Source organism: Anthonomus grandis, chromosome 3 (genome assembly GCF_022605725.1).
Source record: "Anthonomus grandis grandis chromosome 3, icAntGran1.3, whole genome shotgun sequence".
Lineage (NCBI taxonomy): Eukaryota > Metazoa > Arthropoda > Insecta > Coleoptera > Curculionidae > Anthonomus > Anthonomus grandis.
The window spans coordinates 8800324-8826750 of NC_065548.1; the positions used below are offsets into that span (position 1 = coordinate 8800324).

At 32.8% G+C, this 26427-nt stretch overlaps 3 protein-coding genes across 6 annotated transcripts; 1 reads left to right on the forward strand and 2 right to left on the reverse strand.

Annotated features, from left to right (window-relative positions):
- Positions 1-3955: 3955 nt before the first annotated feature.
- Positions 3956-9242, reverse strand: LOC126734425 (autophagy protein 5). 2 transcript variants are annotated; one of them, XM_050438052.1, is made up of 6 exons: positions 9002-9241; positions 8529-8748; positions 4786-4910; positions 4538-4735; positions 4360-4484; positions 3956-4171 (listed from the first exon to the last, which is right to left on the reverse strand). In XM_050438052.1, the coding sequence occupies exons 1-5, from the start codon at positions 9144-9146 to the stop codon at positions 4378-4380; spliced, it is 795 nt and encodes a 264-aa protein (XP_050294009.1). In that variant the 5' UTR covers positions 9147-9241; the 3' UTR covers positions 3956-4171; positions 4360-4377. The 2 variants fall into 2 exon arrangements, with proteins under 2 accessions (XP_050294009.1, XP_050294010.1); XM_050438053.1 differs by lacking the exon at positions 3956-4171 and adding an exon at positions 4209-4305 and having other exon boundaries at positions 9002-9242.
- A 4690-nt stretch (positions 9243-13932) lies between these two features.
- LOC126734227 (craniofacial development protein 2-like) lies at positions 13933-14712 on the reverse strand. The gene has a single exon (XM_050437764.1). The coding sequence runs from the start codon at positions 14710-14712 to the stop codon at positions 13933-13935; it is 780 nt and encodes a 259-aa protein (XP_050293721.1).
- Positions 14713-15475: 763 nt separating this feature from the next.
- LOC126734101 (uncharacterized) lies at positions 15476-25963 on the forward strand. Of its 3 annotated transcripts, none has more exons than XM_050437625.1 (6): positions 15476-15680; positions 16066-16344; positions 16800-17045; positions 24090-24258; positions 25259-25325; positions 25499-25963. In XM_050437625.1, the coding sequence occupies exons 2-6, from the start codon at positions 16073-16075 to the stop codon at positions 25741-25743; spliced, it is 999 nt and encodes a 332-aa protein (XP_050293582.1). In that variant the 5' UTR covers positions 15476-15680; positions 16066-16072; the 3' UTR covers positions 25744-25963. The 3 variants fall into 3 exon arrangements, with proteins under 3 accessions (XP_050293582.1, XP_050293580.1, XP_050293581.1); XM_050437623.1 differs by having other exon boundaries at positions 25259-25418; positions 25499-25961; XM_050437624.1 differs by lacking the exon at positions 15476-15680 and having other exon boundaries at positions 15705-16344; positions 25259-25418; positions 25499-25961.
- Positions 25964-26427: the final 464 nt, after the last annotated feature.

The window sequence follows — 26427 nt, forward strand, 5'->3', positions numbered from 1 at the left end:
GGAATATATAAAATGTTACTTTAAATATCTGGGAGAAATAAATGATGATGGCATTGAATGCCTGGAAAAATTTGACGGAGTCTGGAACTCATAGGGAATTATTGACTAAATAATTCTTCCAGGTATTTCAAGTAATTCCTCATACTTCCGTCTGTAATTAAGAATAATCAGTCAATTTTTTAAAACCCATATAAAAAATAGAAGTTTCCACAAAATTTACAATCCACAATCATTACCCGAAAGTTGAAAAACATTTTCTCAAATCAACTCAAAGTTCCAATGTTATTCCCAATTATATTATAGACTCCTGTGTGTTCCAGTTTGTTAAAGTCATTTTTGCATTTATTCCAGTTTTGTAAGTAATTTCTAAAAAAAAAGGATTTTAAAGTTCTTTTTTTTATTCCTGGCATAGGAACTGAGCAGATGTAATTTGGAATACTTTCCTTTAAAAAAAATAGGAGAGACTAATTTAATGGTGGTCATAAGTAGCTAGGTCAAAAGCTCAATTGCCTGGAATCATTTACTCAACTGCTTGAAATTGAAAAACACATCGTCTCAATTGCCTGAAACTCAAAATGATTAATTCATTACTCAGATGCCTAAAGTTCGATTTCTTCCAGGCAATTGAAATTGGGAAAACTTCTCTTTAAAAACTGAAGAGACTAATTTAATGTTGCTGCCAAAAGCTCAATGTTATTGGAAAAAAAAACTTGCAAAACTATGACTCTATAATGATTCTTTAGAGATTCTAATGTAATCTGAAAATGGCAGTTTGCTGTAGATAATCAACATCCGGGACAGAATTTTCACAAACACACACATACAGTATAGATACTTTATGTGTGTTTTTTTTTAATGATGAATTCTATACCTATTCCACGCATTTGAGGAAATGACTTATTTGTTATAGACCGTTAAGGTGTTTTCATTTTATCCCCTGCATTTCAAGCCATTTCTGACACCTACTTTTTGAATTGTTAATGCATTCCTTGTGTTCACTAAGATCTCTAGAAATTAGTCCAGGTGTCCCCATTTGAGGCTTCTTTAAAGCATTCTGAAGTAATTTTTTGACTCTTCCAGGCATTTAAAGCAATTTCTTGTTTGTTCCATACTTTTGGAGTAATTTTCTATTTTATTCCAGACGTTTAGAGTCGTATTGCATTTCATTTCAGGCATTTAAACTTATTTTTGTAATAATTTCATAATCCAGGCGCTTTTTTAAGCTCTTCTAGGCAGTAGAAATCATATTGTGAGAATGATTCCAAAAGCCTGGAATATCCAAACAATTACTTTGAATATCTGGAAGAAATCAATGGTGGTTGCATTAAATCCCTGTAAAAATTTGGCAAGAATTACTTTAAAAGTCTGGAACATATAGGGATTTATTGAGTGGATGATTCTTTCTAGATATTTCAAGTCATTTCTTTTATTTTCGTTTTTAATGGGGAATTATCAGTCAATTTTTTAAATCCAATATAAACAATAGAGCAGAGCAATGTAAAAATATGACTTTATGCTCAATGACTCCTGCATGTTTCAGATTGTTCCTTCTAGTCATTTAAAGCAATATTACTACTTTTAACTTGTTCATAATTTTCCTTACCTTCCAAGAGTTTTATGCCTTTCAAGATACTTGAAATCATACTTTATTAAAGATGAATTCCAAAGCCTGGAATATATAAAATATTACTTTAAATAACTGGGAGAAATAAATGATGATGGCATTGAATGCCTGGAAAAATTTGACGGAGTCTGGAACTTATAGGGAATTATTGACTAAATAATTCTTCCAGGTATTTCAAGTCATTCTTTATACTTCCATCTGTAATTAAGAATAATCAGTCAATTTTTTAAAACCCGTATAAAAAATAGGAGTTTCCACAAAATTTACAATCCACAATCATTACCCGAAAGTTGAAACACATTTTCTCAAATCAACTCAAAGTTCCAATGTTATTACCAATTATATTATAGACTCCTGTGTGTTCCAGTTTGTTAAAGTCATTTTCGCATTTATTCCAGTTTTGTAAGTAATTTCTAAAAAAAAAAAAGGTTTTAAAGTTCTTTTTTTTATTCCTGGCATAGGAACTGAGCAGATGTAATTTGGAATACTTTCCTTTAAAAAAAACAGAAATTACTAATTTAATGGTGGTCATAAGTAGCTAGGCCAAAAACTCAACTGCCTGGAATCATTACTCAACTGCTTGAAATTGAAAAAAAACATCGTCTCAATTGCCTGAAACTCAAAATGATTAATTCATTACTCAGATGCCTAAAGTTCGATTTCTTCCAGGCAGTTGAAATTGGGAAAACTTCTCTAAAAACTAAAGAGACTAAGTCAATGTTGGTGCCAAAAGCTTAATATGTTATTGAAAAAAAACTCGCAAGACTATGACTCTATGATTACCCTTTAGAGATTCTAATGTAATCTGAAAATGGCAGTTTGCGGTAGATAATCAACATCCGGGACAGAATTTTCACAAAAAACACACATACAGTATAGATACTTAATGTGTGTTTTTTTTTAATGATGAATTCTTTACCTATTCCACGCATTTGAGGAAATATCTTATTTGTTACAGACCGTTAAGGTGTTTTCATTTTATCCCATGCATTTGAAGCCATTTCTGATACCTACTTTTTGAATTGTTAATGCACTCCTTGTGTTCACTAAGATCTCTAGAAATTAGTCCAGGTGTCCCCATTTGAGGCTTCTTTAAAGCATTCTGAAGTAATTTTTTGACTCTTCCAGGCATTTAAAGCAATTTCTTGTTTGTTCCATACTTTTGGAGTAATTTTCTATTTTATTCCAGACGTTTAGAGTCGTATTGCATTTTATTTCAGGCATTTAAACTTATTTTTGTAATAATTTAATTTTTTAAGCACTTCTAGGCAGTAGAAATCATATTTTGAGAATGATTCCAAAAGCCTGGAATATCCAAACAATTACTTTGAATATCTGGAAGAAATCAATGGTGGTTGCATTAAATGCCTGGAAAAATTTGACAAAAATTACTTTAAAAGTCTGGAACATATAGGGATTTATTAAGTGGATGATTCTTTCTAGATATTTCAGGTCATTTCTTATATTTTCGTTTTTAATGGAAAATAAACAGTCGATTTTTCAAATCCAATATAAACAATAGAGCAATGTAAAAATATGACTTTATGCTCAATGACTCCTGTATGTTTCAGATTGTTCCTTCTAGTCATTTAAAGCAATATTAGTACTTTTAACTTGTTCATAATTTTCCGTACCTTCCAAGAGTTTTATGCCTTTCAAGATACTTGAAATCATACTTTATTAAAGATTAATTCCAAAGCCTGGAATATATAAAATATTACTTTAAATATCTGAGAGAAATAAATGATGATGGCATTGGATACCTGGAAAAATTTGACGGAGTCTGGAACTCATAGGGAATTATTGACTAAATAATTCTTCCAGGTATTTCAAGTAATTCCTCATACTTCCGTCTCTAGTTGAGAATAATCAGTCATTTTTTTAAAACCCATATAAAAAATAGGGGTTTTCACAAAATTACCCTAAAGTTGAAAAACATTTTCTCTTATCAACTCAAAGTTATTCCCAATTATATTATAGACCCATGTGTGTTCCAGTTTGTTAAAGTCATTTTGCGCATTAATTCCAGTTTTGTAAGTAATTTCTAAAAAAAAAGGATTTTAAAGTTCTTTTATTTATTCCTGGCATAGGAACTGAGCAGCTTCAACATTTCTATTTCTTCCATGCAATTAAAGTTTCTTCCTGGTATTTAAAGATATTGCTGATCTCCGAGCTAATGGAGACATTATGTGTTATTGGGCTTTTTAGGGAATTGCTTGTGTGTTCCACACATTTGGAATAACTTACCACATTATTCTAGGAATTTGAAGGTCATTATTCAGGGAAAGTCCAATGATGATTTACTTCAGTTAAAGAAACCACTTACTAGCAAAAAACTATTATTTATTTAGCGACAAGGCTAATAATGAATATACTTTTACACGTTATACAAAATACATTAAAATTACAAATAATTTATCACAAAAAAGCACTATAAAGCAAAAAAATGTTTTTTTTTTGTTTACTTTGTGCATATTAATTAAACCTACAAAGTATTTTATACTAATTTCATATAAGATCCATTAGGAGAGCACTGGAGCACTTTTACTAAAACAAAAAAATATTTTACTGCCTTACTCTTCAGTTTTAATTAAACAGCAGTAGCAAACATGTCAATATACAAGCTGATTGAAGATTTTTTTTTGACAAATTAAAGTTCTCTTCTTAAAATGTTTGACACCCTATAATAACATGCAGTGTGCATTTAATAGTTATTTCATTAATTATTTACTTACTTTATATAATATATATCACTAAACTATACATAAATGCAAGAAATTGTCGGGATAGCTGAGGTGCTCGGACATCCACTGCAATGGGGTGTCCATCGGCGGTATCATTCCATGAATTTTCACTGTAACTACTCAAGAACAAAGTCAAACAAGGAATAAATTTCTAAATTGTTTAGGTTACCATCACTTTTATCTGGAAACAGTTCAGTCAATAAGTCCCTAAGCGTTTTTTTTCTGCCATCATCCGTTACGGGTTTAACCAGTTTCTGCCTATAACCGTCATCGATGTAACACCTAAAGGGAATGTGTTTGAAATGATCAGTCTCCCCAGAAAACTCCATTAGTTTCCTATTTACTGCCCAAAACTGGTCAAATTTGTCTGAAAAAACAACGTTAATAACCAGTGAAAATAATTATATAGAATTTCACCATTTTGAAGGCCCAACCACAATTGATTGTGGTCTTTTTTTTGCATATTCGTCGCTATTTGACCTCTATGCTTTAACACATCGGCTTCTTTTAAGCAAGCCATAAAGTAAGACTCCACAGTTTCCCTAAAATTAATTATTTATTTATTTATTTATTAACGGAATCCATTTACAAAAGTGTTACATAGCATACCCATACAAACATATATATTCAGATACAAAACTATCTATAAATCAGTGAAAGGTGTAGTTGAGTTAATTAATTAAAGCCCATATGAAATAATATTCTTTAAATGTCCCTTAAAAGATGTTAGAGTCAAAAAAGATGATCCTAGAGTCAAAAAAGTTTATCTGTCCTGACAGACCATTAGCACTTGTCGTGTAATTGGCTCATTAATGCCATAATTGGTATGGTGGAATGGGACTGAAAATATTTCTGATTGTCTATTCAATCTGGAAGGCACCCTAAGTTTAAAAAGAGACAATAACTTGGGACAATTTATAGTAGCATTTAAAACCTTATGCATAAAACATAAGTCGAGTAATGTTCTTCGTGACTGTAATGTGGGTAAGTTCAGGTTATCCCTGACCCACTGATAGTAATACTCCTGTCTCCTGTAACCACATCTAAAAGCCGCTACCTTTAAAAATTTATTTTGAGTTTTTTCAATCTGCTTAATGTAGCAGTTATATGACGGGGACCACACAATTGAGCCATACTCCAAGATGAGCCTAACAAGAGAGCAATAAAGTAATCTAAAAGTAAACAAAGACAAATCAGTTGTAGACCGTTGGATAAAACCCAGCATTTTCATTGCCCTACCAGTCACCTGATTGATGTGACTTTTAAAAGACAACCTGGAGTCAATAAATATTCCTAAGTCAGAAACCTCTGTTTTGACACCAATTGCTACATTATTTATTTTATAAAGAAAAGCAATAGGGTTTCTTTGCTTAGAAAAAGTAATCTTATGGCACTTATTGATATTAAGGGACATTCTATTCAAGTGGCACCAATCAAAGAACAAATTGAGGTCTTTTTGCAGGAGCACAGCATCAGAAAGGGATGTGATAAGCCTAAATAGCTTCACATCATCAGCAAACATTAGCACACGACAATTTTCAAGTTTCCAAACTAAATCAATCAAAAAGAGGCAAAACAAAACAGGGCCCGAGTGAGAGCCCTGTGGCACCCCAGATGGCACCAAAATTTCAGAGGAATATGTACCTCCAAGATTAACAATCTGGGTTCTACCTCTGATGAATCCCGAGATCCACTGAAGAAGAGGCCCCACAATACCTAAAGCCCTAAGCTTCTGCAAGAGTACCCCATGGTTAACCCGATCAAAAGCTTTGGAAAAATCTGTATATATTGAGGCAACCTGAAGTCCCTTCTCCAAGCAGCAGTAGAGGTAGTTGACATACAGCACCAAATTAGCATTAGTAGATCTGCCTTTTATAAATCCAAATTGCTCAGGATTAAATAAAGATTTAAAACTCCAGGCAATCCTATGACTGACCAGGCAGTCAAGCAGCTTTGGCAACTCAGATTGGTTACACACAGCCCGATAATTGGAAATTTCATTTCTACTACCAGATTTAAAAATGGGTTTTAGAAAACTTCTATTCCAGAGAGTGGGATAAGAACCAGTACCTAGAGATTTGTTAAAAATGAACAGTATTGGTTTCTTAAGAACACAAACACATTTCTTTAGGAAGAATGCCGGAATCCCATCTGGTCCAGTGCAGAGCTTATTCTTAGAGGAAGTAATAACCTCATAAATATCCTGCGTTGACAGAGTTAAAGTGCTCAGACAAATTGATTTATCAAAATCAAAAGATGGTATGTCATTGACTTGCTCATCCGAATAGACGGATGAAAAGTATTCTGCAAACATATTCGCAGTGTCTGAGATATTCATACTAATCCTGTTATTGTATGTCATTCTGGAGGGAAGACTAAAACCAGTTCTTTTATTTTGAATATATGACCAGAAGTACCTTGGATTGCCAGTGAGATTCATTTCCACCTTATTAATGTATTGTTGATAGCACAACTCTCTTAAGTACACACACTGTTGTCTCAACAATACAAATTTATCATAATCCTGCTGTTGACCACTAATTTTAAACTTTTTGTGAATTTGTTTCTTTCTTATGATCAAACTGCGAAGGTCTGAAGAAAACCAAGATGGAAAAGAAGAACTTTTGTACCTCTTTAGAGGAATAAACCTTTCCATTGAGGAGTAGATCACATTATAGAAAATTGAAACTATGACATCAATAGATGTCTCTCCCAAAAACAATTGATTCCAGTCTATCCCAGCAAGACAATCATTAATTGCTATGTAATCTCCCTTACCAAAATCATAAAAATATTCCTCATATATCATATCATCAGAATTTTCTGCACAACAAAGGTCAAAAGTAATTGCTGTATGGTGTAAGCTATTCTCAAAAATTTTGTCTATTGCACGTTTGACACTAATTAAATCTGAGCTACTAAATATGAGATCCAAGGCAACCCCATTGGTATTTAGAACCCCATTTACCTGGAAAAGCAGTTGGCCAGAGAAAGCACAGACTCTCTGTCATTCTCCAGACAACCACCAAACCAAGATCATCATTCTCCCATCTAGCATGTGGTAAATTGTAGTCACCTGCCAAGACAAACAAACTACTTGAATATCTACTATTGAATATACATATTCAACGGATTCACAATGGCTTAAATAGGCTTGAACTGGAGATGGAGATGGTATATAAATGCAACCAACAAGAAAGCTTTGATTGTCTATTGTATAAGTCAAATAGATCTGATAAATATCCACATCAACAAGTGGGATACCAATTCTATGTGTACATAAACTCTTTTTAGCCGCAATCAATACACCACCTCCCCGAGCCTTGGTAGTATTCATACCCATTTGATGATCATATCTATATAAATCATAGTTTGATGCACCAATTTCAGCATCTGAATATTCAGATGTTAACCAAGTCTCTGCAATCATAACAATATCATAGCAGCAGCAACTAAGTGCCTGCTGAAAATCTTTTATTTTAGTTCTCATACCACCTGTATTAGCATAATATATTATTATTATTATTATAAATACTCCCAACTCTCACTCAAAAGTCAGTATTTTTAAGTGAGGCATAAAAAGAATATTATAGTCTTGGAATTTTACAATTCATGAGTTTGATCTGCATTACTTATGTATACATGTCTGGAAAATTTCTTTGTTCGGAGGGTTAAGGAGAGAAAAACAATGCTTCACTTATTTGCCTCTGCTACAGATTAAGAGAAATACTTTACTTCTATATCTAATGCTTTTTTTGGCTGGAATTGCTATTTTATCAAAATGTGATATTTTTTGCCTTTTTATTTTAGAAATGTGCAAAAAAGTATTCATTCAACTATTCATGTGTAAATTTTAAGAATGTGATCATGTTTTTATCATTATATTGATCGAGTAAGGGTATTTTAAGGTTTTATGTTGTGCTTGTTGTAACATTAACTTTGTAAAACCTTAACTTCAACTGTTATCTTTGTATAAATATGTATGTGAACAAAAAAACCTCACTGAAGTTTTTCTATTGTTTTACCATATCATGAAGACTTTAATTTTGACTCATAGCTATAAAAGTAAACAAAACATATTCTAATAAGAAAGAACCAAATTGAAACTCATGATACATTTAATTTAACAATGATTAATATAAAAATTACAGATTACTTACTTGTTATTGAATCTATAAATTTGAGTTTCAGGAAATTTATCAAAATGCACAGTGATCACCCAGGGAAGGGAGTCATTTTCACGATCGACCAGAGAATCGTATAAAACACCAATGGGAAAATGCCATTTCATAGGTTGGCCATTGTACTCTAACCACATTTCATGTTCAACCTTGTCGGAGGATACATATTTAATAAAATGTTTGCGAACTTTATCTGTAACTGGAAAATAATAATTTTATTAATGAGAAATATAGGAGCATAAAACAAGATTGAACTATAGAGATTTTTAGAGATACCTTTAATTCCCAATATATTTCAAGTGATAAAAACAGAAAATATGGCATTACTTGTAAATTATGAATTATAAAAAACCTGTCTAAGGCTTTGAAATACTTGATATAGGTTGGAGTAAATTGAGCCTCTTAATATGTGAAAAATCAATACCAATAAGACTAAAACGAACTGAAATTACCTAAAGGGAAGTAACTCAATCTAGGAACCATTAAGTAAAACGGATCCGGTTGTTGTAGATCGACGACTTCGTCCGGGTTTAGTTTGAAACAAACCGGTAGTTTTCCCTCCCATACTTCTCTGAGGATCTCCCGATCATTAGCCATTTTATTAGCTAATGCTAATTAAGCTAATTTTGTATTGTTTAGCACTTTTACATCAAGTTCAAACAAAAACAGGGCGTGTCTAATGTACAAAAGTTGGGTTAGGTTTCAAGGTCAAACTATGATAGACTTTGACGTTCATGTCAAATGTAAGGTTCTGTTTTTCTGTTCATGTGTTTCTTCCCTTGGATTTTTTGTGATATTTATTCAAACTTTCTACTACACTTACTTAGGACATACGATTGGCTCACATTGGTCTTACTCATTTTAATACCGGCTTAATTTGAGCATGACTTCTGAGATTTATGCACCACATTATATATGCACACCCTGTACAATATTTTTAAGCGTATAAATATCATTTTTATAAAGGCCCGTTGACGCGTTCAGTAGTCACGTTGAGGTTATGGTTTGATATTATCACGAACGTCATTTTAGGCAAGCTTTTGCTACGTAGCAACAGTACTTTTTTACGAATGTTTTTCTTCAGTAGATTTATCGAAAATAGCTATATTGGCTGACAGAGTATATTAGAACATTAAGTTCAAACGAAAACAAGGGGTGCCCAATGTATAAAAGTTAGGTTGCGTATCAAGGGCAAAATATTGACAGATTGGACTTTCATGACAAATATAAAGTTATGTCTTTCTATTTATGTAATTATTTGCCTGTTTTTTTTAGGTTTTTGATATAATTAGTCTATTCTTTAATTCAACTCAGTTACACAGGCTTATGTATATCTACACCCGGTATATTTTTGACCGTATAAATACCATTTTTATAAAATCCCGTTTACGCGTTCAGTAGCCACGTTGAGGTTATGGTTTGATATTGTCACGAACGTCATTTTAGGCAGGCTTTTGCTACATAGCAACAATACAGTACGTTTTTCATCAGTAGGTATTAGAAATAATGAAAATAGTTAAATGGTTTGACAAAGTAGATTATATAAATCAACTAAAAGAAAATTATTTTTATTTATAATCAGGTTTAAGCCTAGGGGTATGTAGAGAAGCCAGAGAGACTTTTTTCAATTTCAAAATATTGGCAGATTTGACGTTTATACAAACGTGAGGTTATGTTCTTTTTTGTGTATTTTTTCAATACTTCTTATATTTGCACTATTATCTGAATTTCCTACTACATTGACTCACTTTGAATTAACTATATATTATTTTAAATTCTTAAAGAACGCGTTAAAACTCAATTATTTCTCACATAAAGCTTATCGCAATATATAGATTTACGAGTAATACCATATATGCACACCTAGAATATTTGATCGCACAGAAAACAGAAAACAAATATATATATTTTTTGTTTGACCGTGTAAATGTCATGTTATTAAAAAACCGTTGGTGCCTGCAGTAGTTACGTTAATAATATAATTTGACATTACCAGGAACACCATTTTCTACAGGTTTATGCTACGTAGCAACCGTAAAATATCTATAGGAATATTTTGAGTGGACAATTCTTATTTATTGCACTATTTATTGTTATCAGACAAGTTTAATTTAATACCTCAAAAAAATTATGCAACAAACAGTCTTATTAATTACTTCTTCTTACTCTTCGTTACTTCTTCTTCTACTTTATCATACAAGAATAAAGTCCCAGCAGCCATTGGAGATTCCTCTTCTTTTGGCCAATAAACAACAAACAGAAACAATATATATAGGTCTGGCATATAACGTGCAACTTATACGTAGACCCCACGAACTTAATAAATATACCTTATATTATATTATTATATTTTTAATTATATTGTGGTAGACCCTGTATATTGTTGACCCTATAAATTTCATGTTTAGAAAGTACCGTTGACGCGTTCGGTAGTTACTTTGAGGTTATTGTTTGACAATGACACGAACGTCAGTCTAGGCAGGGTTTTGCTGGGTAGCAACATTTTTAGGACTATTTTTCATCAGTAATGTAATAAAATGAAAATAGCTATATCCTAAAAGAAAATTATTTTTATTAAAAATTTGCTTAATCCTTTACCGAGGGCTATGTAGAGGGAGCACAGAAACTTTTTTCAAAGTCAGAATATTGACAGATTTGCTCTTCAGGCAAACGTGAGGTTATGTTCTTCTTTTATTTTACTTGCATCAATTGATATTTGGTAAGAAAGCCTCTACGTTTAAAAATATGACGTCAATCAACTATATTCGTAAGACCACCACTACAATTGTAATCTATAGACTGTGATAAGACCTTACCGTAATATAGGCTTACTTGCAGACCGTCTCTAGTTGACCGTGTAAATATCATGTTGTAAAAATTCCGTTGACGCGTTCACTAGTGACGTTAAGGTTATAGTTTGACTTTACCAGAAACGTCATTTTTGGTGGGTTTATCCTACGTAGCAACCGTAATTTTTAATTTCACACAAATTATTAATAGATACTTCTTTCGTCGTTTGTTGTAAGAAAATTCTAATTTATTATGTGAAAAAACGTTATAAGAAATGGTTTTATTACTCTTTCTTTTCGCCAGTATACAAAAAACAGAGATGGCCTCTTCGACGTAGCATCGAAATGCCGTAATTAAAAAATCAAATGAATTACTGTTTGTAATACCTATACATATTTCTACATTTACTTCTTATAAAAGCAATGTGTATAATATCGAATCTCATTTACATCGTAAAACTTAAACAAATGGCTCTATAAATTGTATGTTTCGTAAAAATTAAATGCTTCCTTTCCTTCTCTTGCCAAATATGTCACTGATATTAATTACTAGTAAAACAAAACAGTCTATACTACTTCTTCTTAGTCATATCTTTATTCCTGAAGAGTTGTGACGTCATGTCTATGAACACTGATGGGTCGAATGTCTCCACTGTTGTCGATCTTCTGCTACTCTTATATTTGTCTGCAAGGCTTGCCCTGTAATTTCTTTAATTTGGTCTATCCGCCGTGATGGGGATCTTCCTCTTGATCTTTTACCTTCTACTTTGCCCTGCACGATAAGTTTTTCTAGATTGTCTTGGTCTCTCCTGGTGATGTGTCCGAAGTAACCCAGAATGCGGCGTCGGCAGCTGGAGGACAATCGATCGGTGATTTTTAATTCGTTTAATATCGACACATTGGTCCGGTGTGCAGTCCAGGGTATGCGAAGCATCCTCCGCCAGCACCACATTTCAAAAGCATCTATTCGGTGCCTGTCGCTCGACTTTATTGTCCAGGATTCGGAACCATACGAAAATATCGAATACACTAGGGTGTTTACCAGGGCTCTTTTCGTGTTTCTGGTTATGGATCTGTCTTTCCATATCTTGGATAAGTTTGACATTGCTGTCCTCGCTAATGCTATCCGCCTTCTTATTTCTGTTTCACACCCTCCCTTGCTGTTTATTAGGGACCCTAAGTAGATGAATTCATTTACTACTTCAATTCTATTTTGCAGATTTCTTAACTGTATGGTGTTACTCCTGTCAATGACCATTAACTTGGTCTTGTCTAGATTTATTTCGAGGCTTAGAGCTCGGCTTTCATTAGCGACCTGATCAATAAGTGTAACCATCTCATCTTCATCTCTTGTTATTAGGGTAGTGTCGTCCGCGTATCTGAGATTACATATCTTTCTACCATTGATTGACATACCTCCTTCAAAATTTTCCAGGGCTCGTCTCATTATGAATTCACCGTAGGCATTGAAGAGTCTCGGTGATAGGATACATCCTTGACGGACGCCTCTATGTACTTTGAAAATGTTTGATGTTTTATTGTCGGGACTAACTATGGCATTGTTATTTTCATATAGGTTGGTTATTAGAGATATGAAATGCGGAGGGACTCCCATTTCTTTCAATACGTTCCAGAGACTACTCCATCGAACACAGTCGAAAGCCTTTTTGTAATCTATAAAGCACAAGAGCATGGGGTATTGAACTCCCGGGCTTTCTCGATTAATTGGCGGATGTTGAATATTTGGTCCCTATTTCCTCTTTCTTAACGAAGCCTGCTTGTTCTGAAGGGATTTTACTCTTTAAGTAGTTTTGCAATCGTCTATCTATTATTTTAAGCAGGATTTTGCTGGCATGTGTGATTAGAGATATCGTTCGATAATTTTCGCATTTTTTGGTGGATCCCTTTTTGTAAATAGGTATAAATGCAGACTTTGTTCAGTCTTTAGGCCATTGACCACTCTGCCAGATCTTATTACATATATCATGTAGGATTTTGATTCCCGGGTCTCCTAGTACTTTTATGAGCTCAGCACGAACTCCGTCTGTTCCTCGGGATTTGTTTAGCTTTAGGTTTTTTATAGCTTCTTTAATTTCAGACATAAGAATATTGGGCTCCATTTCAAATTGTGTGTTTTCTTTCTGTTGTTCGATCTCTATTTTTGTTTCTTCGGTGTATAATTCCTCACAATATTGTCTCCATCGTTCGATCACTTTTTCATCTTCCCATACTATCTTTCCGTCCTTGTCTTCAATTGTGAAAGTCTTTGGTTTGAATTTGCGTGTTATTTCCCTTACTTTTGGATACAAGTCTCTGGTGTCATGGGTGAGTTGATGTTCTTCTATATCCCTGCATATTTTTTTAATGTAGTTGTTTTTATCCTGTCTGCATTGTCTCTGTATCTTTTTATTTAACCTCTTGTACAGGTCGCAGTCTTCTCTCGTTAGGGTGCCCTTCCTTTTCATTTCTTTTCGTTTAATTGTTTCTATGGTCGCTTGTGTGATCCAGGGTTTGTTTGCCCGATTTATGGGGTTATGTGTTAGTTGAATGTGATCTGCTGTCGTCTTAATAACATTTCTCAATGCTTCCCATTCTTAGTCTGGGTCTTGTTTATTCATTATGTCATGTTTTTCGGCCTCCAATTTGTTTTGTATTTCTTCTTGAAATTGCCGTTTGGCTGTTTCTGTCATGTTGATCCTGTTGCATTGGTGGTAGATTCTTTTTAGACGGAGCCTGAACTTCCTTAGTAATAAATTATGATCTGAACCACAGACAGCTCCAGGGTACGTCTTGCAGTTAACGACGGAGGATTTCCAGCGAGATCTGACCATTATGTAGTCAATTTGATTTCTGTATCTATCTCCTGGTGATGTCCATGTGTATAGGCATCTTTTATGATGTGCAAATAATGTGTTTGCGATAGTGAGATTTTGTTCTTGGCAGAATTGAAGCATTCGTTCACCTCGTTCGTTTCTTGTCCCTAAGCCGAACGAACCAATTATTCCTTTGAGTTGTTCATCTATATCTTTTGTTTTGCCAATTTTAGCATTCATGTCTCCAGTAACAACGAGAATCTCATTTTTAGGAAGTTCATTTATGGTAGCATTCAGCTGCTTATAAAACGCCTCAATAGCTTCGTCCGAGGAGTCACTAGTTGGGGCGTAGGCTTGTATGACGTTGACGTTGAAAGGTTGCGATTTGATCTTTATTGTTATGATGCGAACAGCATTGTATCCTAAGACAGCTTTGGCGGTTGATCTGGGCAGTAAGAAAGCAACTTCATTGCGGCTTTCTGTATCATTTCCTGAAAAGTATATTGTGTTTCCTGAGTCTGTGGTGTAATGCCCGGATCCTTTCCAGTGTGTTTCCGACATGCCTAGCAGATCTATTTTGTTTGCGCGGGCTTCTTTTTCGATGATGTACAGTTTTCCTGCCTGGAGAAGCCCTTGGATGTTCCATGCGCCGATTCGTGTAATGTAGCATATACTACATTTCAACAGAATAATTAACTGGCTTTCATACAATACAGTTACATACAATATTTATGTACCTTATCCATATTTTATGTTTTTATCAGATAATTTCCAATTAATATAAAAAAGAAGAAATAGCCCGACATCTTATTTACTCCGTAAAAATTAATTTCGTATTCTTTCCTTCTTTTGCCAATATGATATTGATCAACTACAAGTTAACTGGTCATTACTACGTAGCAACCAAATGCATAACTGATTTTCGCTATGTAGCAACTGAACGTGGCTCTATGAAACAAAACAATAGAACTTGTGCAGTGAGGGAGGGATTTTCAAATTTATTTTAAAAAATATCGAAATATTGTGAAATTATTTTCAGATGCTTCTAAAGGATTTTTAACTGATTAGAAGCACAATTCTATTTATATCTATGACAAATATTTACCATAAGAAGGATCCTAACCCAAAACCAATCAATCTCCCCGCTGTCCACCTACAATAAGCAACATCATCGAAGCGAAATCCATCAACAAAAGCAATTTATACCACCCTTATAAAAGACCAACTTTTCCCCGCGTATTGATCCCGTTTTTCATCCCCGTTTGAACACAAGCGCATTAGGATCCTGTTGCATCAAATCCCGAGTCGAGTATTGATAACGAAACCCGGAGTCAGAATCGCGGAATCTCCCAAATATAAACACGCATTAAGCGTAGGGAGAATTATTAGAAAAAAACTTAAGTGTGAATAAACAAACGTATTTTTCGAATTTACCAGATTTATCGAATGTGCGGAAAATAGTGCGGCAAAATTTCGAAATTTCCATCCTCCGCGGGGGATAATGACCCAAATAAGAGAAGAAAAATAAGGTAAGAACCTCCTTGTAATAATACGTATTTTTTTTGTTAATTTGTTTCAGTTTTTGCAACAGTTTATATTAGAATTTAGTTTTTCAGCATTTTTCCAATTGTCCTGAAATAAACGCATTTATTTTCAAAATGTCCTTTCTAGGGACAATGCGTGTATTTTATTAGGCGTGGCTCAATAATCTCTTAAGATAGATAACCATGAATAGGGTATCAAAAAAGAGCAGAAAATTGTCCTTTCATGCATTTTTTTTCCAATCATCATACCCATAACCTAAGGTTTACTCGGTTGCTAGTTATTTACAAAAGTATATAGTGACTGTTACTTGCAATATCAAAAAGTCCGTAAATATCCTTTCTACGCCCCGAAAATTATCTTTCTTACCAGAGCCTGTATGGTGAAAGCTTCCCAAGAAGAAATGTCGTCCGTGGACAACACTCCCGCTCCCCCGGGTCCCTCCGACGCCCCCAACATAATAACCCCCCAAACCCCCATCTTGAGCGTCGCCTGTAGAATTCTACGCTCCCCCAGCCACGAGAGCGTCACTACAGACCTCTCACTCTTCTCCGTCAGCTCTGTAGACTCTGTAGGCGGTAGACGACTGTTGAACTTCTCCAAATGCGACCGCGGCCACAGCCCGAATCCCGACTGTAGGAACCAGAACAGGTATAAAGTTTAAATAATTATTTTTCTTTATAGTTTATAGTTGATATTACTATTAAAATGTGCTGATAATACTTAACACAAGGAAAACACTTAATAGTATGTATATTCATCTAATATTTTAAATCCGGACCTGTCCAGTAACATATAACCTTTGAAAATCTCGATATATTAGCCCGGCAAGGATTTTTGCAAGTGTATAGGTAAATGCGGTATTCATTGAATTGTTTGAAACAATTCTATAATTGAAATAAATATCCAAAAAAGACACAAAAGCGACCAAAATTCCCCAAAAGAAAATCACTTCCTAATAGAAAAAAAAAACGCGACGATCAAAGGGAGTGACAAAAATCTCAAAAGTTCTTAAACGACCGTACTATGCCGCTAAGATCAAAGAAAACAGATCTTAATAATATATACACAGAATAGTTGCGGTGTTTTATCGGAACATTTTACAGGCCAGCTGACATACCGGAAATCTTATGGTTCGAGGAGGAAACGGAACTGATCCGTAGCTGTGCGGCTCTCTCGTCAGCTGTGGGTTTGCAAAAGAGCTTCAGCACCAGCGACATAAGTCAGCTACCCTCACCGGACGAGGGGCCAACGTTACAAGGATTGAGAAACGCTGTTTCCGAGCTGGCATTGAACTCATTGCAAAGAAGCGGATTTTTGCTAGAACACGCCAGACTGGATCACACGTCCAGGTGAGCAATCCAATTAGGCTTAATTAATACGTGAGGACTTAATTAATAAACTGTAAATTCCAGGTATTATTAAGGTCGATGTTATTCGCGCTAGAGAGAGAGAGAGGGGGTGGAGTAATTGTGGCGTGAAATTGCCCCAGGGTTAATTAAAATGTCATTACGATGATGTTTACGGGGTTTGTTGGGGAAGGGAAATAATTGACAATTATGGATGCTGGTTATGATTAAATGTTTCGTAGCATATTGAATTAAATTTATATTTTTTGCTCAGTGTATGAAAATGGGTTATATGGTACTGTTAGCACAGTTATACCTTGAGAGTTTTATACTAGTGTTTGTTTTTAATTAAAACATAGGAATATTTGAGGGTCTTTCTATAAAATCCATGTAATCTTCCAAAATCCACCTGAATTATGTTAATAATTAGCTGACAAAGCTTAAAGGGATAATTAATTAGGTTCTTCTCTCAGGCAGTTGAGTTCATTTTTCAGACCACTTTTTCTGAATTATTTCAAAATTTTTCTTAATTAATTAGATCTCTTCCAGGTGGTCTTTAATTCTTTCCGAAATTGGTAAAATTTGTTGTTGTCTCTTGTCAATTTTTTGTTACTTAATTATTGTCTGGAAGAGTAAGAAAAATGGCTTTCATACTTTTTTTATAAATTGAAATACTTATGTAAGAAGTATACAAAACAATAAGAAAATTCTTATCACAAAGAATCAATTTTCCATATAAGTGCAAAAAAAAATTTGAAAATTTTCATAAGAATTCACTCGAATAAAGTTGATTTTTTTTTCGATTGAAGCTATTTATTTGATTACTTCCTATTTTTTCGATCATTTATCATCAATAAAAACTTGCCTAAAAAAATGCAATTATGTTTTAAAAAAATGAAGAAACAATTACAAATTTTAGGAAAAATTCATAATTAAAAACAAAAATGCATCCATCTGCTTGGAAAAGTAAAATAATTAATTAATAAAAAATTAATTTAGATGCCAGGACAGAAGTTTTATTATAAAATCTGAAAGAGTAAGAAAAATGGCTTCTATATATTTTGGTATATTTAAAAAGTTAATAAAAATAATTATACAGGGTGGCCATTTGAAAACGAAACAGAGCCTATTTTGGGTCCCTCAGAACATTTGCGAAAAAATCCTCGGACCCGTCAATTTTTGATTCAAGGGGGAAACATTTTTTTGCTAGTTTCGCCCCCTTGAGGGCAAAGCCCTTCCATACAATAATACAGGTTTTGTTCAAACCTTTCCCGTACATTTTGCAAAATTTCTGGGGTGATTTGACGACATTCATCAATTATTCTTTGTCGCAAATGCTCTAGCGATGTTGGCTGACTAGCATAAATTTTAGTTTTTAAATGTCCCCATAAAAAAAAATCTAACAGGCTTAAGTCCGGGGAACGAGGAGGCCATTTAATAGCTCCTCTTCTTCCAATCCATTGTCCTGGAAACGTTTGGTCCAAATATTGACGAACCCTTGCAGCATAGTGGGGTGGCGCCCCATCTTGCTGAAATACTAGACGATTTTCCAAGTATTCGTTGTTATTTTCTAGTATTTCCACTAATGCTGGATGAATTGTATTTTCTAATAACTCCAGGTACATCTCTCCTGTTAAATTGCCAGGTAAAAAAAGGGGCCTACGATATGTTTACCAAAAATGCCAGCCCAAACATTTAATTTTTCAGGATGTTGTGTATGCACCTCAAGAAATATTTTGGGATTTGAATCAGCCCAATAGCGATAGTTGTGATGATTCACAGCACCGTTTAGGAAAAAGGAGCATTCGTCAGAAAAACATACATTAAATAGAGAGTGTGGATCATTGGCGGCTTGTTCAGATATAGTTTCACAAAATTGTACTCGGCTATCAAAATCGTCTTCGTTTAGTTCTTGTACGAGATGCATTTTGTACGAATGAAACTTGTTTTTTTTTTAATATCTTCTGAATGCTGCTTCTCTTAATACCAGACACGGTTGATAACTTAGGTAGGATCTTGCACAATATGGCCTAAAATAGCTACTTCTGAAGCTTCATTCACCACTGGATTATCCATTTCGCGCTTTTTATTAGCCACAGACCCAGTTTCCCTAAATTTTTTAACCAATTCCAAGATGTACTTGCGATGGACCTGTCGATTAGGGTGTTGTAGTGTGTTAAAGAGCTGGGCAGTTCTATTAGCATTTTCATTGTTCGCAAAGAAAAGAGAAATTATTTCAACTCTTTCAGCAAGTGAATAAACCATTATCACACTCAATGTTGTAACTAACTAACTTTAAAGAGCTATTTGTTTGACATACTATGATCTGACAGCAGTAATTGACAACCACTATTAAACTTCAAAATGTTGCTATAATAACAGTCTCAACAATAACCAAGAGTTCCCTTGCAGAATTGACATAGATACCTACGGGTATTAAAAAAAAAAACAGAAAGTACGGTTCACAATGTAGGAGAACAAAATTTTTTGTATTTATTTAACTGCTAAATTTACAAGCATTTTTTTTCATAAAAAATGTTGACATGTTTTTGTATCTTTTATTAGCCCCTGTATCGACTAGGCAAATAGTAACCATTTAAAACTTTAGGGTTATAATCCACATAAAAATACCTTTATAAAATAGGTGATACCTTAATAAAATAAGGTATCACTCGACCCCAAGTTCCATTTAAAATTTTGGGGGTCCTTGTCACCCCCGCTAGGGCTTTGCCCTACTAGCAAAAAAATGTTTCCCCTTGAATCAAAAATTGACGGGTCCGAGGATTTTTTCGCAAATGTTCTGAGGGACCCAAAATAGGCTCTGTTTCGTTTTCAAATGGCCACCCTGTATAGTATTTACAATACCAGAAGTAGCATAAAAAGGAATAAGAAAAGTCTGACGATCAATAATTCATTTTTAATTAATTAATTCATTTTTAATTTCATTCAAATTTAAATATTAAATTTGCGATTAAAATTCATTTGAGTAAAGCCGATGAAGAAGCTCTTTTTTTATAACTTATACAGCAAAGAAAAAAAGCTGATGGAATTTTATTAAAAAAAATAATAATAAATCAGTTTAAGCATTTTAAAATTATAAAACTTTAAGTATAAATAAAATGACATTTTCACTCGTCCTGAATAGGAGACATATACCAAAATAACCGAAAAACTATAATCTTTGCAATAAAAGAAGAATCGTTAAAATCGGTCGATTCGTTTGAAAGTTATCGATGGTTTAACCCATAGATAAACAGTTTATAGGGGTTAATGGTTTAATTGGTTTAACCGGATGTGAAATATTCCTGGCGCATTCGCCAATTTAAAAATCAGCAATTATTTGAGCTTCTCTTAGGCGCGATGCTTTTTATCGATTTTAAACATGCCAATTTATACAATATTTTAATAACTATTTAAGTTAATAATTGTTTCTTATAAGCATGCATTTGTTGTCTTGAACTATACATGGCGCATTTGCCAATTTATAAGAACTGAGGGTAAACCCTTCTATTTTCCAGAAAATCAATGAAAATTTCAGGCATTTTTGTAAGTATCTAACTAAGTGAACGTGGATAACTAATTTATACTGTGGCATTATTCCAGTATTAACTATCGCAATTAAATTAAGTTTTTTATATTCATCCTTCAATTTTTCTTGATTAATTATTTTTTTCTTACAGGCATTTGGATTAATATTTTTCAGTTGAAGCTATTTTTTTTATTCCTTCCTATCTGAACTGCAAAAAACCCTAATTTTAAATATTTTTTAAAATCATTTATCATCAATAAAAACCTAATGTTAAAGTCAGAAATTAATCAAATTTGTCATTGTTTCTACATGTTCTTTACTTAATTATTATAATTTTTTTTTTCTTAAAATGGCTCCAATTGCCTGGAAAAAGGAAATTAATTAAAAAAAAATTAAGAAAAAATTACCAATTTCAGGAAAAATTCACATTTAAATCAAAAATGGATTTATTTGCCTGCAAAACTGAAATAATTTAAAAAAAAACGAGGTTAAGCATTTTAAAATGATAAATCATTAAATATAAATAAATGGCATTTACACTCGCCCTGCACAAGATACATACACGAAATTAACCGAAAAACTATAATCCTTGCAATAAAAGAAGAATCGTTAAAATCGGTCGATTCGTTTGAAATTTATCGATGGTTTAAACGAATGTAAAATATTCCTGGCGCATTCGCCAATTTAAACATCATAAGCAATTATTTGAGCTCTAAGGCGCGGGTTTTTAGATCGATTTGAAATATGCCCGGCGTATTCGCCAATTTATACAATATTTTAATAACTATTTGAATTAATGATTGTTCTTTACAAGCATGGATTTGTTGTTTTGAACTATACACGGCGCATTCGCCAATTTATAAGAACTGAGGGTAAACCGTTCTATTTTCCAGAAAATCAATGAAAATTACGAGCATTTTTGTAAGTATCTAACTGAGTGAACGTGGATAACTAATTTATACTGTGGCATTATTCCAGTATTAACTATCGCAATTAAATTAAGTTTTTTATATTCATCCTTCAATTTTTCTTGATTAATTATTTTTTTCTTACAGGCATTTGGATTAATATTTTTCAGTTGAAGCTATTTTTTTGATTCCTTCCTATCTGAACTGCAAAAAACCCTAATTTTAAATATTTTTTAAAACCATTTATCATCAATAAAAACCTAATGTTAAAGTCAGAAATTAGTAAAATTTGTCATTGTTTCTACATGTTCTTTACTTAATTATTATAATTTTTTTTTTCTTAAAATGGCTCCAATTGCCTGGAAAAAGGAAATTAATTTTTAAAAAAATTAAGAAAAAATTACCAATTTCAGGAAAAATTAACAATTAAAAACAAAAATGGATTTATAGGCCTGCAAAACTGAAATAATTTAAAAAAAAACGAGGTTAAGCATTTTAAAATGATAAATCATTAAATATAAATAAATGGCATTTACACTCGCCCTGCACAAGATATATACACGAAAATAACCGAAAAACTATAATCTTTGCAAGAAAAGAAGAATGGTTAAAATCGGTCGATTCGTTTGAAAGTTATCGATGGCTTAAGCGGATGTGAAATATTCCTGGCGCATTCACCAATTTAAAAGAACTGAGGGCAAACCGTTTTATTTTCCAGAAAACCGTTGAAATTTACGGGAATTTTTGTAAGTATCTAACTAAGTGATATGCGGCGTTCCCCAGGGTTCAGTGTTGGGACCACTGTTATTTTTACTGTATGTGGATGACTTAAGTTCATTGAAACTGCAGGACAAGGTGGTTCAGTTTGCTGATGATACCACCATACTATGGAGCCATAAAAATTCTGATTATATTAAGACTTGTATCCTTGAAGACCTTCAGATTTTATCAGGATGGTGTGCTTCCAACAGGCTCGCTTATCTTCTGGATGTTTTGCAGTAAGAATGGCAAAACATCCAGAGCTGGGAGGGGTGGTTGCACGTTCAGTGTACTTTTCACTTATTGAATCTCATATTCGGTATGGCTTGCCTTTTTGGGGTTTAACCAAAAAGGGGCTACTTAACATTGTCTTTGTTATTTAAAAAAAAGCAGTTAGATACCTGTGTTCTGCTAAGTTAAGAGATTCTTGCAAACCCCTCTTCATTTCTGAAAAAATCCTAACTCTTTTTTCACTCTTTATCTTAGAAACAGCTGCTCTTATTCACAAAATTCCCAAACTACCCTCTGACACTGGCCATTTGACTCGTCGTGTAAATGACGTTCCCCTACCTATTCCTACGTCTTCCCTTACCAAAAACTCATTAATTTACATAAGTAAAAAAATCTACAATCATGTTCCTCTATGTGTTAGACATATATCGGATGTTAAGAAGTTTAAAAGAGAATTAAATACGCTTTTATTGGCTAAGGCATATTATAACCTGGATGACTTTTTTAATGATAGGTTTTAACCTTGGACATGTTGGAAAGTTTTTTTTCCTTTTTTCTTCTCTAGTTTTGTCAACAAGTTTACCTTTATTTAGTAATTGATTGTTTTATTTAGTTATCTTTAATTCAAGTATGTTCAAAAAGTTTTGTCTTCTGGTATTTAATTTTATTCATTGTTTTGTCAATTTTTGAAATTGTATTTTTGTTTTGTTTTTTTAGTTTGTAGGTACTTATACACAAGATTATTCTTACATAATATAGCACATTTTCTTTCTTTCTTTCTTTCTAACTTATACTGTTTTTGATATTTGTACGTAATTTTTTCTTAATTAATTATTTTTTTCTTACAGGCTTTTGTATAAATTTTTTTAAAATTTAAGCCATTTTCTGAGTCCTTTCGGTCTGAATTGCAACAAAGCCTAATTTTATTCGTTTTTTTGTCCCTTTATTACCAATAAAAACTTGACTATAATCTTTCCAATAAAAGAAAACTCGTAAAGATCGGTCAACTCGTTTAAAAGTTTATCGATGGTTTTAGCGGATTTAAAATATTCCTGGCACATTTGCCAAATTAAAGATCAGCAATTATTTTTGAGTATCTTTGACCCGGGTTTAGGTCGATTTGAAATATGATCGACGTATTCTTTAATTTATATATTTATTTAAATTGTATTTGAATTAATGATTGTTTCTTATAAGCATAGATTTGTTGTTTTGAACTATATATATTTACATTTATAAAAACTGATGGCAAATCGAACGAAAAAAACCAGGAAAATTAGGAGAAATTCTAGTAATTTTTTAATTATTTTTTTTCAGTTGATGCCATTTTTTGATTCTAAACTTTTATCATCAATAAAAACTCGCACTGTCGAATTGTTTATTGGCCTTTTTAAGTATTTTTTAATTAAATTAATAACTGAACTTAAAGGAACTATATAGCATCAATATTTTCACCTTAATTAGAACAAAAAAACAGCTTTATTTTCTAACTAATTCGTCTCAAGTATTCATCTAGAATTGCAAAGTTTCAAGGGTCTCTCTAAACTTTCTTTCCCCCGTAAACTGTTAATTAATAATTTATCTTGGAAAGGATAAAATGTTATATGTTAAACCTTTCAGATCTTGTTCTACTTGGGTGGCTGTAGGTGATATAGTATCGACCTCCCAGTTGCCTTCTCCACATGGAGGTCAAGCTTCCAGTAGCACAAACACCACTCAACCTCCCGCCTGCACGCCTCCACCACCCGCTTTTACTGCTGCCGACTTTATACGGTCTGTTAATAAAAAGGTGAGCTTGGGCATAATAATAATATCCCCTAATTGCGTAATTGCTAACCAAATCATATAAAATAACAAAGCAAGATCACAAAGAGAAACGACAAAAACGCATGTGCACTATAAGAAACTTTAAGTGCTATATGGTAAAACATTTTTAACTAAAACATGTAAACATTCGAATGTGTCAATGCCAATTTAAAAACATTGTGAAGAAAAGATGACATGTATATTATGTTTATAAAATTATATTATAATATATATTGAATAAGGTTGGTTTTTCGCGCACAATTTTTCCAGAGAAGAATGGCTCTAAAATATTTACAGAACACCTCTGATATTTTACGCTATTTTACTAGAAATTGTAAAATTCTAGTAAACTAGCATAGGCGTAATATTCAGGTTTATTAAAATACACTCTATAACGCGTTTTATCTATTTAAAGAGCCTGCTACAGAAAATAAATAGTATTTTAGGGAAATGGAGCCAGAAATAAAATTATTTTTATTTTATACTTAAACTGTGCTTATATTTGTATGTTTCTCTCGTTTTCGACCTATATAACCATCTCAGTTATATTATGTACTCATTATCTGTATCTAAAATAGCATTACGTTCAATTGCTTTAACACTATTTAAAAGAATTAGATCTTGATGAGGTAATGTACTTCTTGTAAGATAATCTTGAATACATCTTCTAAGGTCATTATCAAAAAGAATTAAATCAATTAAACTTTCGCTATTTTCAGTCAATCTGGTTGGTTCGCAGATACGCTGTAATTATTCAAACAAAATATATTTTTCCGAAGAATTTTTTTGGAATTAAAAAACTTTTTTTTGACTGAATAAATTTGCAAAAAAAACTAACACAAAAAATGTAAAAACTCTTTTGATTAACACAAAATCGTAATAAATCTGCTTTCTTCAAACCCACCACGAGGCATAACTTAATAAGATACGAAGAACATTTTTCAAATATTTAAAAACCAAAAAAAATTTCACCATTAATTTAGGTCCGTCAAAACTACATAAGACGAAGACTCCTCACAACCTACAAGGCCCTGGAAAGACTATCCCAAAGTGAGTTTAACTTAGATCGATTAGAAGTAACCCCATCTACCGCACAAGCTAGCTTAGAACCCTGTTCCCAAAGTGTTATTGTTACATCCTCAGGTAAGTTTACACTCCCCTAAGAAGAGGAAAAAAACCCTTTTAACCCTAAAAACCAGAATTTTAATCAATTTATTTTAAAGGTCCAACTAGACTTACCGTACCGGGATCGAGTCCGACCCCAAGTAAAAGTCCCACCACCTCCAGCAGTACCAACGCCGCGATGCTAAGGGCGGCAAAGTCCAGGGCCGGTAAGAACTTACCGCTTACGATAAGGGACGTGGAAAGGGAAAGGGGGAAGCCCTTATCGAAATACGAGAGGAATATGATGATTTTTAATTGGTTGCACACTTTGGACGATACCGCTTTTGTCGAGGGAGTTCCTTAAGCTTATGGCGTTTAAATAGTGCAAGTTTCTTTAAAGTTGATCGTAAATTAGATAAATAATTAATAAGTTCACTTGCAGAAACAATATAATTAGAGGGTAATTTGGTAAGCTGTGCACCACTGCTTGTATACTTTATTATGTTTGAGAATATCCGAGTAATAAAACAGTCTTAAAATGATACATTAATAAGTGAAAAAAAACACGTTTAAAAAAACTTAAAATATATTTTTTTTTTTAAATTTTAAATATATTTTTTTTCTCATTGACTGTTCGGTTTCAAAAACTGTTTTTCATTTTTATTATAAACCATCCAAAATTAAGATAAATTAATTCACATCTTAAAAAGGAGTAAAGATACATATAGGAAAAGTGTGAAAAATTGAATTAAAAAAAAATAAAAAAAATCTGTGATGTTTCCAAAAATTTTTAGTAAATTATAAAAATCTGATTGAAATTTGTAGTACCAGTAAAAATTCATAAATATCAATTATTTAATTAATTAGGCTTACGATAACTGGGTTATGATTATAATTTTTTATAGTCATTTCGAAAATAACAAAAAGCAAAAAATTGTGAAAATCCAAAAACTGAAAATAAAATTGTATTTTTTTTTAATAATGAATATAGTCAAAACTAATGAAACAATTTAAATTTGTAAAATTAAAATATTTTTTTAAAAGCAGT